The sequence below is a fragment of the Pecten maximus genome, chromosome 18, assembly GCF_902652985.1.
Source record: "Pecten maximus chromosome 18, xPecMax1.1, whole genome shotgun sequence".
In the NCBI taxonomy this organism is placed as follows: domain Eukaryota; kingdom Metazoa; phylum Mollusca; class Bivalvia; order Pectinida; family Pectinidae; genus Pecten; species Pecten maximus.
In genome coordinates, this window is record NC_047032.1 from 11688072 (window position 1) to 11703667 (window position 15596).

The 15596-nt window shown below is 39.7% G+C and overlaps 1 protein-coding gene across 8 annotated transcripts in view; it reads right to left on the reverse strand.

Moving 5' to 3' along the window:
- The window catches only part of LOC117316504 (mannose-1-phosphate guanyltransferase alpha-like), a 35483-nt gene that overhangs the window by 9946 nt on the left and 9941 nt on the right, over positions 1–15596 (reverse strand). For 5 of the 8 annotated variants that reach the window (XM_033871118.1, XM_033871116.1, XM_033871114.1 and 2 more), the window contains 3 exons: positions 9510–9539; positions 3208–3336; positions 2275–2419 (listed from right to left, as the gene is read on the reverse strand). In XM_033871118.1, coding sequence (XP_033727009.1) covers positions 2275–2419; positions 3208–3336; positions 9510–9539 — 304 coding nt within the window. Of the gene's footprint in view, positions 1–2274; positions 2420–3207; positions 3337–9509; positions 9540–14736; positions 14752–15596 lie in introns of all 8 variants that reach the window. The other 3 variants (XM_033871121.1, XM_033871120.1, XM_033871119.1) reach the window with 2 other exon arrangements.

Consider the following 15596-nt stretch of genomic DNA (forward strand, 5'->3'; position numbering starts at 1 on the left):
GTACTGAGATGTTGGTAGGTCTGGGGTTAGTCTGTACTGAGATGTTGGTAGGTCTGGGATATTAGTCTGTACTGAGATGTTGGTAGGTCTGGGGTTAGTCTGTACTGAGATGTTGGTAGGTCTGGGGTTAGTCTGTACTGAGATGTTGGTAGGTCTGGGGTTAGTCTGTACTGAGATGTTGGTAGGTCTGGGGTTAGTCTGTACTGAGATGTTGGTAGGTCTGGGGTTAGTCTGTACTGAGATGTTGGTAGGTCTGGGGTTAGTCTGTACTGAGATGTTGGTAGGTCCGGGGTTAGTCTGTACTGATATGTTGGTAGGTCTGGGGTTAGTCTGTACTGAGATGTGGGTAGGTCTGGGGTTAGTCTGTACTGAGATGTTGGTACATTTTTAGTAGGTCTGGGGTTAGTCTGTACTGAGATGTTGGTAGGTCTGGGGTTAGTCTGTACTGAGATGTTGGTAGGTCTGGGGTTAGTCTGTCCTGAGATGTTGGTAGGTCTGGGGTTAGTCTATACCGAGATGTTGGTAGGTCTGGGGTTAGTCTGTACTGAGATGTTGGTAGGTCTGGGGTTAGTCTGTACCTAGATATTGGTAGGTCTGGAGTTAGTCTGTACTGAGATGTTGGTGGGTCTGAGGTTAGTCTGTACTGAGATGTTGGTAGGTCTGGGGTTAGTCTGTACTGAGATATTGGTAGGTCTGGGGTTAGTCTGTACTAAGATGTTGGTAGGTCTGGGGTTAGTCTGTACTGAGATGTTGGTAGGTCTGGGGTTAGTCTGTACTAAGATGTTGGTAGGTCTGGGGTTAGTCTGTACTGAGATGTTGGTAGGTCTGGGGTTAGTCTGTACTGAGATGTTGGTAGGTCTGGGGTTAGTCTGTACTGAGATGTTGGTAGGTCATGGGTTAGTCTGTACTGAGATGTTGGTAGGTCTGGGGTTAGTCTGTACTAAGATGTTGGTAGGTCTGGGGTTAGTCTGTACTGAGATGTTGGTAGGTCTGGGGTTAGTCTGTACTGAGATGTTGGTAGGTCTGGGGTTAGTCTGTACTGAGATGTTGGTAGGTCATGGGTTAGTCTGTACTAAGATGTTGGTAGGTCTGGGGTTAGTCTGTACTAAGATGTTGGTAGGTCTGGGGTTAGTCTGTACTGAGATGTTGGTAGGTCTGGGGTTAGTCTGTACTGAGATGTTGGTAGGTCTGGGGTTAGTCTGTACTGAGATGTTGGTAGGTCTGGGGTTAGTCTGTACTGAGATGTTGGTAGGTCTGGGGTTAGTCTGTACTGAGATGTTGGTAGGTCTGGGGTTAGTCTGTACTGAGATGTTGGTAGGTCTGGGGTTAGTCTGTACTGAGATGTTGGTAGGTCTGGGGTTAGTCTGTACCAAGATGTTGGTAGGTCTGGGGTTAGTCTGTACTGAGATGTTGGTAGGTCTGGGGTTAGTCTGTACTGAGATGTTGGTAGGTCTGGGGTTAGTCTGTACTGAGATGTTGGTACATTTTTAGTAGGTCTGGGGTTAGTCTGTACTGAGATGTTGGTAGGTCTGGGGTTAGTCTGTACTGAGATGTTGGTAGGTCTGGGGTTAGTCTGTACTGAGATGTTGGTAGGTCTGGGGTTAGTCTGTACTAAGATGTTGGTAGGTCTGGGGTTAGTCTGTACTGAGATGTTGGTAGGTCTGGGGTTAGTCTGTCCTGAGATGTTGGTAGGTCTGGGGTTAGTCTGTACTGAGATGTTGGTAGGTCTGGGGTTAGTCTGTACCTAGATATTGGTAGGTCTGGAGTTAGTCTGTACTGAGATGTTGGTAGGTCTGGGGTTAGTCTGTACTGAGATGTTGGTAGGTCTGGGGTTAGTCTGTACCAAGATGTTGGTAGGTCTGGGGTTAGTCTGTACTGAGATGTTGGTAGGTCTGGGGTTAGTCTGTACTGAGATGTTGGTAGGTCTGGGTTAGTCTGTACTGAGATGTTGGTAGGTCTGGGGTTAGTCTGTACTGAGATGTTGATAGGTCTGGGGTTAGTCTGTACCTAGATATTGGTAGGTCTGGAGTTAGTCTGTACTGAGATGTTGGTAGGTCTGGGGTTAGTCTGTACTGAGATGTTGGTAGGTCTGGGGTTAGTCTGTACCAAGATGTTGGTAGGTCTGGGGTTAGTCTGTACTGAGATGTTGGTAGGTCTGGGGTTAGTCTGTACTGAGATGTTGGTAGGTCTGGGTTAGTCTGTACTGAGATGTTGGTAGGTCTGGGGTTAGTCTGTACTGAGATGTTGGTAGGTCTGAGGTTAGTCTGTACTCACCAATGCTGTCGGATGAACCTGTGCTGTTGGGTGTACGTACACATCCTCTCGTATTGTAGGCCTGTCTTTGTCATTCCCAGCGAGTCTCTCAGGATGACTGTCACGGTATATAGCTAAGTAATGTCTATTAGCATAAATAGCAGCTCTGGGGGAAGAAAGAAGATGTCTTGTTTTATACAATTTGTAACATGAAAGGGAAAATTCAACGACCATTGGAGCTACTTAACTGCTGGCATTCATCCCACTACAGTCCTGCTACATTCTTCCCTCCTTCAACAAAGTTTTTTTTATCCCCAAGACACACCAGACCCTATACCATCTCTGGGTATTGAGTTGGGCCCCAAATGTGACATGAAAGGGAAATACAATGACTAGGCTTGGACTCGAACCTGGGACATCTGAATTCAAGACGAACATTCTAAATATTTGAGCTACCTATAGCTTCTGGCACTGGTCCCAGTCCAGTTCTGCTACATTCTTCCCTCCTTCAACAAAGTTGATCCCCAAGACACACACAAGACCCTATACCACCTCCGTGGGTATTAAGTTGGGTGCCAAGCCTAACAGGAAAGGGAAATTCAATGACCAGACCAGGATTCAATCCCAGGACCTCCAAACTCTAGATGGGATGCTCTAACCATTTGAGCTTCTTGACCACAGATGCAAAAATGAACAATTGGAAAAGTATAGAAATTAACCAACCTTTCAAATAAGGATTGTTTTTCTTCTAATACAAGTATTTTAGTGTACATTGAACTATCATTCCATGCTGCATGTTATATGTAAAAGGACAGGAACTCAACACCTTCCTATGACCCCGAATGAAAAATCAACCTGTGGGTCCGATCCCTAAATGACTTATTTCCAACCTTATTGCACAAGACATATCTTTTTACCTGTTAGGAATTTTGTGTAAGAATACTGTGTACTTACCCAGAGGACTTGATCTGACTCCAGAAACGGTCTGTATGGTGAGCGTAAAGTTTACCAGTGTTGGCAAGGGGGATAAAAATCTCTCGCTCCAGGTGAATCATCTCTTTAGATGGAGAACTGGGGTCAAAGCTAGAAATCAAGGAGCCATTATTTCATTTTTTTTGAAAAGGCAGGCAGTGATGGAAACATTACAATACTACAGTTAATTAATCTCATTTGACTAAACAGAGTCATAAATTAAAAAGTTATGGATACCATTGTTGTAGCACCTGGAATGCGAGATACTCGGACCAAGGACAATGTTAGTCAGGGTGGTGGAATATGAGTTACAGGGGCCAAGGATAGTCACAGGGGCCAAGAACAGGGTAAGGCAAGGGGGTGGAATGTGAGTTACAGGGGCCAAGAACAGGGTAAGGCAAGGGGGTGGAATGTGAGTCACTGGGTCAAGGATAGGGTTAGATGAGGGGATGGAATGTGAGTCACAGGGGCCAAGAACAGGGAGAGACAAGGGGGTGGAATGTGAGTCACTAGGGCCAAGGATAGGGTTAGGCAAGGGGGTGGAATGTGAGTTACAGGGGCCAAGGAAAGGGTTAGGCAAGGGGGTGGAATGTGAGTTACAGGGGCCAAGGACAGGGTAAGGCAAGGGGCTGGAATGTGAGTTACAGGGGCCAAGAACAGGGTAAGGCAAGGGGGTGGAATGTGAGTCACTGGGTCAAGGATAGGGTTAGATGAGGGGGTGGAATGTGAGTCACTGGGGCCAAGGATAGGGTTAGACAAGGGGGTGGAATGTGAGTCACTGGGGCCAAGGATAGGGTTAGATGAGGGGGTGGAATGTGAGTCACTGGGGCCAAGGATAGGGTTAGACAAGGGGGTGGAATGTGAGTCACTGGGGCCAAGGATAGGGTTAGACAAGGGGATGGAATGTGAGTCACAGGGGCCAAGAACAGGGAGAGACAAGGGGGTGGAATGTGAGTCACTGGGGCCAAGGATAGGGTTAGACAAGGGGGTGGAATGTGAGTCACTGGGTCAAGGATAGGGTTAGATGAGGGGGTGGAATGTGAGTCACTGGGGCCAAGGATAGGGTTAGACAAGGGGGTGGAATGTGAGTCACTGGGTCAAGGATAGGGTTAGACAAGGGGGTGGAATGTGAGTCACTGGGGCCAAGGATAGGGTTAGACAAGGGGGTGGAATGTGAGTCACTGGGTCAAGGATAGGGTTAGACAAGGGGATGGAATGTGAGTCACAGGGGCCAAGAACAGGGAGAGACAAGGGGGTGGAATGTGAGTCACTGGGACAAGGATAGGGTTAGTCAGGGTGGTGGAATGTGAGTTACAGGGGCCAAGAATAGGGTTAAGGGGGGAGGGGGAGGAGGGGAGGTGGAATGTGAGTCACTGGGTCAAGGACGGCTAGTCAGGGCTAATCAGGGTTGTGGAATGTGAGTTACTAGGGCAATGTCAGTGTTTTTAAGTCTGGTATAATAGTGGTGGAATGTGAGTCGCTTGGACCAAGGACATGGTTAGTCAGGGCGTTGAAATGTGAGTTACTTACTAGGGCCATGTCAGGGTTAGTTAGAGTTATGGAATTTGGGTCACTTGGGCCAAGGACAGGGTTAGTTAGAATGGTGGGATGCGAGTCACTGGAGCTGAGGACAGGGTTAGTGTGGGTGGAGGAATCGGAGTAACTTGGACCAAGGCCAGGATCAATCAGGGGCCGGTGGTGGAATGTGAGTCAATGGGGCCAAAGACAGGGTTAGTCAGGGAGAAGGAACAGGGGTACAAATGTTGTTAAGGTGGATGTGGCTAGTTCTATAGGTATACATCAGATATAAATTGACAAGGTTGACTTCATTTCTCAATGTTGAGAGAGAAATGTATAGATTGAATTAAGATCGAATACAAAATATGAAACAGTACAAAATATTGCTCATCTATATAGTTTCCAGATCATGACTACTACATATACACATCTCTTCGACTATTACTTTAACTATGTATATCATCCAACACCAAAACACAAACTTCACGAGGACTTCACGATGCGTCATATCTCAGTCACAGTATAACTGTGTGACTTTAGAAAAACTTTTATCAAACCATGGACATGCTACAAAGCGTGCAGGTAAACAATACCTTAAGCGTTTCATGCAGACCAACAATTGTAACGATGTGAGGGATTCCCAGGAATTACTACATAACAGGGGAAAATGCATAGTAAAGTTACAGCTGTCAGCAACTGTCAGTCTTGAGGTCAATTTTAAATAGAGGATTTTACAGTGAGTGTAATGATTTGTCAAAGTCTTAAGGGGAGGTGACATCAAATTATTCTAGAATTTTTATAAAATTCCATATCGTAGAGAAAATTACTATGATAATTTATTGATAACATTACTGTTTTATGAGTTTAAAACTGTCAAATATAACTCCCTATTATAAGTCTAGCTAATTTCCTTACAGTTAGTTTCCACAACCAAAGTAATCATGCAATATCATCACTATGTCATTATTTCTGACATATATAAGTGTCATACATGTACACGTGTCTTAAAATATGTATGACATGAATATATAGAATGGCTGGATCAAAAGGCTAAATGTATGACATGGCTGCATAACAAGGCTGTATGACATGACCGTATGACATGGATGTATGATGAGGCTGTATGACATGACTTTATGATATGGCTGTATGACATGACTTTATGATATGGCTGTATGACATGACTGCATGACATGACTGTATGACATGACTGTATGACATGACTGTATGACATGACTGTATGACATGACTGTATCACATGGCTGTATGACATGACTGTATCACATGGCTGTATGACATGTCTCAATGACATGACTGTATGACATGACTGTATGACATGGCTATATGACATGACTGTATGACATGACTGTATCACATGGCTGTATGATGAGGCTGTATGACATGGATGTATGATGAGGCTGTATGACATGACTGTATGACATGACTGTATGACATGACTGTATGACATGGTTGTATGACAAGGTTGTATGACGAGGCTGTGTGACATGGCTGTATGACATGGCTGTAATACATGACTGTTTGGTGAGGCTGTTAAGATATGGCTGCATGACAAGGTTGTATGGCATGACTGTATGACATGGCTGTATGATGAGGCTGTATGACATGACTGTATGACATGACTGTATGACAAGGTTGTATGACGAGGCTGTGTGACATGGCTGTTTGACATGACTTTATGACGAGGCTGTATGGCATAGCTGTATGATGAGGCTGTATGACATGACTGTATGACATGACTGTATTACATGACTGTATGACATGACTGTATGACATGGCTATATGACATGGTTGTATGACATGGCTATATGGCATGGTTGTATGACATGGCTGTATGACATGGCTGTATTACATGGTCTTATGACATGACTGTATGACATGGCTGTATGACATGAAATATGACATAGCTGTATGACATGACTGTATGACATGACTGTATGACAAGGTTGTATGACGAGGCTGTGTGACATGGCTGTTAGACATGACTTATGACATGGTTGTATGACATGACTGCATGACATGACTGTATGACATGGTTGTATGACGAGGCTGTGTGACATGGCTGTTAGACATGACTTATGACATGGTTGTATGACATGACTGCATGACATGACTGCATGACATGACTGTATGACATGGTTGTATGACATGACTGCATGACATGACTGTATGACATGACCGTATGACATGGTTGTATGACATGACTATGACATGACTATGACATGACCATATGACATGGCTGTATGACATGACTGCATGACATGGCTGTATGACATGACTGCATGACATGGCTGTATGACATGACTGCATGACATGGCTGTATGAAATGACTGCATGACATGACTGTATGGCATGGCTGTATGACATGGATGTATTACATGGCTGTATGACATGGCTGTATTGCCTTGACACATAAACATTGTTAATAAACATATTTCTGTATCTACTTGTGAGTTATTTTTACTTCAATCTGATTTAAATTAATTGTCATATTGCTACGTTTACTACGTACTACACCTGAACATCTCAAGATGCTCGGATCAGGGTCACGTTCAGGTGAACCCCGTAGAAATTAATTTCATTATACATTAGCCAATCAGAGATGAGCTTTCTAAAGCCTTTGGTTGCATTTTGGTAAGCAAAGCAACAAAAGATGCAACCAAGATTTCAGATTTAAAAGAAGCAATAGGCAAATTTTGGTTTTCTTTCATAAAACACTTGAACAGACAGTGTTCCATCTACGTGTGTCAATGTTTGATCAAGTTTACACAAATTACAAAATCGGAGCGACTTCCTGGGTGTCACTATCACCACCATATTGTTTTGCGACGCTGAGCTCTGTTCGATTTCTCTTGGATCTTATCATGACTAAGCATACAGTTACGAGGAATATCAAAGTGCTGAACAGATTTTGCCAGCAGCAATGTGATTGGCTAATCAAAAGGTCACCTGAACGTGACCAGACCCTGATTGAGCACCTTCAGATGTTCAGGTGTAGTACCTGGTAAACGTAGCCATGTAACAGCTGATTTACAGCTGATTTTAATCAGATTGTTTTTACTTGATTATAATGTCCACATACAGGTAATTGTGCAATTTATATTTCGGACATAAACAGCAATGTCAGCACCTGGTAGTACACCAGGGAAAAGTTGGATTTGAACAGTATCTATAGCCTGCAGTCTTTGTATTTTTTGTAAAACATTTTGTCAGATTGTAGCTCGCTTCATCTCATAGCACATAAAAGGCATTCTATAATATTCATTACAAATCTGCCACGCTGCAGCAATAAAAAGATGTTACTACAGATGGTCAGGTGCAAGGGGCAAAACAATGACTTTGTTGTGTATATGCAAACCATTGCAAAACATACGCCATAAAAATATATATGATATAACAAATTTGTGCAGCTGATATCATCCTGCTTGCCCAGTATGTTTAAGCTGTAATCCATTGTAGAGTTTTGGTGAAGTCGATACTGAACATAACACTTCCCAAATTGTGTGTATGATCGATACAATGTACATGCATTCGGTTATAATCAAACTTTTCAAAAAATATTTATTGAATAAAAGATGAACAACCAATAAAAATGGTGTAGTTGCATAATTTATGTAGAAATTATTCTTGTGCCATATTTGTGAGACATTAAAAGAATTTTGGTTACACGTGTGTTCCTTCGGGTTTTATTTAACACTGTATTATTACAGTATCACTTAAATATGCAATGTATAAATTTGTGTTATACATGTATGTGTTAATGTATTTTAAAGACTTCACTTTTCCCTAAAACAAAGGGCTGTAACTCTATAAAGACTCCACTGTTTTCTAAAACAAAGGGCTGTAACTCTGTAAGGACTCCACTGTTTTCTAAAACAAAGGGCTTTAACTCTGTAAGGACTCCACTGTTTTCTAAAACAAAGGGCTGTAACTCTATAAATACTCCACTGTTTCCTAAAACAAAGGGCTGTAACTCTGTAAAGACTCAACAGTTCCATAAAACAAAGAGTTGTAACTCTGTAAAGACACCCTATTTTCTTAAAACAAAGGGCTTTAACTCTATAAAGACTCTGAAGTCCCTAAAACAAAGGGCCATAACCCTGCTAACCCCAGACATGACTGCCATAGATCAGATTTTAACATGTCTGCCATACAAGAAATACTCAGATACAGTTTTACAACTGCATTCCCCAGACAAGATGGCAAATTATATACAAAGGGCAATAACTCTAGTGTTTCAGACATACATTACCTGATTCCTGTGTACAGTGCTTCCCATGCAGATACTTGCATCAAAATCTCTCACAACTGTGCATGTCCCAAAATTATAGGCAAGGGCAGAAATAACAATAAAGTATTGCAGAAAAATTTCAGATTTACTTCAATGGCCAAATTGTTGATCTCAACCACATCCGTTCTGTTCATTACACATGCATATGATGGATACATGCAGTACTAACAACTTCCATTTGGCATTTATAGTCACCGTGAATGCCAGCTGAAAGCAGTTTTATACAAAATACAAAAATCTCAATTTACCATAAGGGCCTTAATGACCAATTATATTTAATTTTGTCAAGCTTTTGTTCATCTGAAGATGAATAATATTATTAGGCCTAATACCAGAAAAACAGGAGGTAGGGAGGATTCAAAATAACAAATGAAAGGGAGACAACTCATCAATTGACCTGCGTGCTGCTGAACAACAGAAAAACAAAGAGCACAAGACATGTTACCATCCGACGTACTTCAGGCCATCATACAGCCCTGCTACAGAGCTGAGGGGAAAATTGTATCATAGAAATTAAGGAATGGCTTTTTCATTCTATGATATATATTAAACCAGATTTAATTTTTAGCATTGGGATGACAAGGATAACCAGCCATTGAGTTATTTATTAAACAATTTCCTTCTCAGTGGAGTTTTAGAATTTGGTTTAGTTTATTTTTTTAACGTCCTATTAACAGCCAGGGTCATTTAAGAATGGGCCTGGTTTTGAATTTTTTGAAAACTAAGAATGGGCCTGGTTTTGAATTTTTTGAAAACTATCTCAGTGTGTGACTTCCAGTTGTACATGTTTGGGAGATATACAGCAGTCAAATCAAAATCATGTATATAGAAGATCTTACATGAATGGCGGTGTCTTATGGAGTTTATCAAATGAGATCAACAATTTGATATGTCGCAAACCTTTAGAGGATTGGTACATAAAAATTAATGAACAAGTTCAGTTCCATATGACAAAGATACCAGTGTAAGATTCTGTATATCACAAAACTCATATTTATGATAATATCCAGTGACAACTCTCAAATTAATTTCTATATACGAATAAGGAGATTTTTAACTCTTACAATATCCTTTTCTCTCAGAGACAATAGTCATCTTTTTTGTGTGACATCATATATTTATTGTGATATTATTACATGTGTCTTACGATATTTATCAGTAATGTGATAAGTTGTATTTCAGGACATGTACTTTAGGGCAAGGTCAAAGGTGAAAGGCCTGGAGAGGTTCTAACATATAGAGTTTTTTCATGATGTATACCGATTTCTGGGTCCATCTTGAAATGTAGGGAGATTTCAATTATGTATAAGAGATCAAGGGTCAAAAGGTCAAAGAAGGTAGCAATGACCATTTAAAGGCATGCAACATACATTGTATAGTAAATTTACATAATGTTCAGTACCATATTTATAGCATCTACATATTAAATACTATATATGTCTATACAACAGTGTCAGGCTATATGCCAGAGATATGTAGGTAAGGACTTATAGACAAGGTCCATACTTATATATCCCTGACATTGTATCATCTCAGACAAGGTCCGTACTTATATATATATATATCCCTGACATTGTATCATCTCAGACAAGGTCCATACTTATATATCCCTGATATTGTATCATCTCAGACAAGGTCCGTACTTATATATATATATATCCCTGACATTGTATCATCTCAGACAAGGTCCGTACTTATATATATATATATCCCTGACATTGTATCATCTCAGACAAGGTCCGTACTTATATATCCCTGATATTGTATCATCTCAGACAAGTTCCGTACTTATATATATATATATCCCTGACATTGTATCATCTCAGACAAGGTCCGTACTTATATATCCCTGATATTGTATCATCTCAGACAAGTTCCGTACTTATATATATATATATCCCTGACATTGTATCATCTCAGACAAGTTCCGTACTTATATATATATATATCCCTGATATTGTATCATCTCAGACAAGTTCCGTACTTATATATCCCTGATATTGTATCATCTCAGACAAGGTCTGTACATATATATCTCTGTTATTGTATCATCTCAGACAAGTTCCGTACTTATATATCCCTGATATTGTATCATCTCAGACAAGGTCCGTACTTATATATCCCTGACATTGTATCATCTCAGACAAGTTCCGTACTTATATATCCCTGATATTGTATCATCTCAGACAAGGTCCGTACTTATATATCCCTGATATTGTATCATCTCAGACAAGGTCCGTACCTATATATCCCTGATATTGTATCATCTCAGACAAGGTCCGTACTTATATATCCCTGATATTGTATCATCTCAGACAAGGTCCGTACTTATATATCCCTGATATTGTATCATCTCAGACAAGGACCGTACTTATATATCCCTGATATTGTATCATCTCAGACAAGGTCCGTACTTATATATATATATCCCTGATATTGTATCAACTCAGACAAGGTCCGTACTTATATATCCCTGACATTGTATCATCTCAGACAAGGTCCGTACTTATATATCCCTGATATTGTATCATCTCAGACAAGGTCTGTACTTATATATCCCTGATATTGTATCATCTCAGACAAGGTCCGTACTTATATATATATATATCCCTGATATTGTATCAACTCAGACAAGGTCCATACTTATATATCCCTGATATTGTATCATCTCAGACAAGGTCCGTACTTATATATATATATATCCCTGATATTGTATCAACTCAGACAAGGTCCGTACTTATATATCCCTGACATTGTATCATCTCAGACAAGGTCCGTACCTATATATCCCTGATATTGTATCATCTCAGACAAGGTCCGTACTTATATATCCCTGATATTGTATCATCTCAGACAAGGTCCGTACCTATATATCCCTGATATTGTATCATCTCAGACAAGGTCCGTACCTATATATCCCTGACATTGTATCATCTCAGACAAGGTCCGTACTTATATATATATATCCCTGATATTATATCATCTCAGACAAGGTCCTTACTTATATTACCCTGATATTGTATCATCTCAGACAAGGTCCGTACTTATATATCTCTGACATTGTATCATCTCAGACAAGGTCCGTACTTATATATCCCTGATATTGTATCATCTCAGACAAGGTCCGTACTTATATATATATATCCCTGACATTGTATCATCTCAGACAAGGTCCTTACTTATATTACCCTGATATTGTATCATCTCAGACAAGGTCCTTACTTATATATCCCTGATATTGTATCATCTCAGACAAGGTCCGTCCTTATATATCCCTGATATTGTATCATCTCAGACAAGGTCCGTACTTATATATCCCTGATATTGTATCATCTCAGACAAGGTCCATACTTATATATATATATATCCCTGATATTGTATCATCTCAGACAAGGTCCGTACTTATATATCCCTGATATTGTATCATCTCAGACAAGGTCCGTACTTATATATCCCTGATATTGTATCATCTCAGACAAGGTCCGTACTTATATATCCCTGATATTGTATCATCTCAGACAAGGTCCGTACTTATATTACCCTGATATTGTATCATCTCAGACAAGGTCCATACTTATATATCCCTGATATTGTATCATCTCAGACAAGGTCCGTACTTATATATCCCTGACATTGTATCATCTCAGACAAGGTCCGTACTTATATATCCCTGACATTGTATCATCTCAGACAAGGTCCGTACTTATATATCCCTGATATTGTATCATCTCAGACAAGGTCCGTACTTATATATCCCTGACATTGTATCATTTCAGACAAGGTCCATACTTATATATATATATATCCCTGATATTGTATCATCTCAGACAAGGTCCGTACTTATATATCCCTGATATTGTATCATCTCAGACAAGGTCTGTACTTATATATATATATATCCCTGGCATTGTATCATCTCAGACAAGGTCCGTACTTATATATCCCTGACATTGTATCATCTCAGACAAGGTCCATACTTATATATCCCTGATATTGTATCATCTCAGACAAGGTCCGTACTTATATATCCCTGATATTGTATCATCTCAGACAAGGTCCGTACTTATATATCCCTGATATTGTATCATCTCAGACAAGGTCCGTACTTATATATCCCTGACATTGTATCATCTCAGACAAGGTCTGTACTTATATATATATATCTGACATTATATCATCTCAGACAAGGTCCGTACTTATATATATATATCCCTGATATTGTATCATCTCAGACAAGGTCCGTACTTATATTACCCTGATATTGTATCATCTCAGACAAGGTCCGTACTTATATATCTCTGTTATTGTATCATCTCAGACAAGGTCCGTACTTATATATCCCTGATATTGTATCATCTCAGACAAGGTCCGTACTTATATATATATATCCCTGATATTGTATCATCTCAGACAAGGTCCGTACTTATATATCCCTGACATTGTATCATCTCAGACAAGGTCCGTACTTATATATCCCTGGCATTGTATCATCTCAGACAAGGTCCGTACTTATATATCCCTGACATTGTATCATCTCAGACAAGGTCCGTACTTATATATCCCTGATATTGTATCATCTCAGACAAGGTCCGTACTTAGATATCCCTGATATTGTATCATCTCAGACAAGGTCCGTACTTATATATCCCTGACATTGTATCATCTCAGACAAGGTCCGTACTTAGATATCCCTGATATTGTATCATCTCAGACAAGGTCCGTACTTATATATCCCTGATATTGTATCATCTCAGACAAGGTCCATACTTATATATCCCTGATATTGTATCATCTCAGACAAGGTCCATACTCATATATCCCTGATATTGTATCATCTCAGACAAGGTCCGTACCTATATATCCCTGACATTGTATCATCTCAGACAAGGTCCGTACTTATATATCCCTGACATTGTATCATCTCAGACAAGGTCCATACTTATATATATCTGATATTGTATCATCTCAGACAAGGTCCGTACTTATATATCCCTGATATTATATCATCTCAGACAAGGTCCATACTTATATATCCCTGATATTGTATCATCTCAGACAAGGTCCGTACTTATATATCCCTGATATTGTATCATCTCAGACAAGGTCTGTACTTATATATCCCTGATATTGTCTCATCATAGGGTCTTAAATGAATTTTCCTTTCATATGAGATTTTATGAAACAAGTCTCAGAATTTTTTTTTCATTTTTGCATGCCTTATCACATAACACAGCAAAGTAGAATATTTACAGGTTTTTGAAGTCAAAATGTGGAGGATAATTCAAATGGAGGCAGCCATTTCGTTGCTCCATTTTCAATTCATGATGTAATGTTATTTTCCGTATTATATGAATATTATCTTATTTTACATTATATAAGACAATTTCTAAATAGCATAGCCAATGAAATACACTCCAGACTATATTACAAAAGTGACATATGCAAAATATTACATGGTCAAATTCATTGGAAAACAGGCCGATTATATGATAGATGTCAAACTATGGAACAATCCATACCATGCATATTGACCAAGATCAAAATGGTTCTTTTAACTAAAGGCCCCACTCAGATGACAGCAAAACTCTTAAAAAAAAAAAATGATATAAAGAACCTTTGACCTTTCACATATGATAGATCCATGCTCTGACAAAGAAAAGGCCAATTAGACCTGCATTGCTCACCTCGTAATCAATGCTCTTTGAAAAAAAAATCAAGTTTCAAGTTTTCATAACTGAGACTCGAATACCCCGCTTAACTCGAAGTACCTCGCCGGTCCCGGCCGAATTCTCTCTTTATCTTAGTAAAAAAAACTCGGAAAATTTGAATTCGGATAACTCGAAAAACTCGGATAATACGAAGTAAAAATTTGGTCCCAACAATAAAAATCCTACTTGAAATGTTCGAATAACTCGAAGTATAATTTTCGTCGATCGGTGGCAAACGCCGACATTTTTTAAGAGCTAAATTCCGTTTGTAATACTGAACATATCAGCACTACTAACCTACATGCTATTATAAGTGTTTCATAAATTCATAAAAGAAATTGTCGGTTGAATCTTATAACAACAAGTCTTGGTGATAAAAAGTACTGCTTTACTTACATCAGGTAATTTCCCAAGGCGGTCGCCGATATCAGTACACACGATAGTCAACAACTCATCTACCCGTTCGCTCAAGCGGAACTAATCTCTGACACACCGGTAGATCTACCCGGCTGATGTTTCTACAGGTGTAGAAATGACACAGTCACCGGTGCCTATTAAATCTTTAAACTGCTGAAACAATAGCGTAATTACTGCCGAGGTGTTCAGAGTACAACTGTAACGGTCAGTGCTGTCTATTAAATCGGATAAAACGCCAACTCAGTTACAGTAACATTTTATACGCACATGCGCAGCCCAACTTCCGGTGCTAATACACATGGAAATGGCGTGGTTATCAATAAAAAGTAAGTAGGCCGATCAAACAGTATTTTATATATGTCCAATAAAAGGTAATGGTTCTGTTACGTTTTGTATGCAATATGTGTTAAACTTAAACA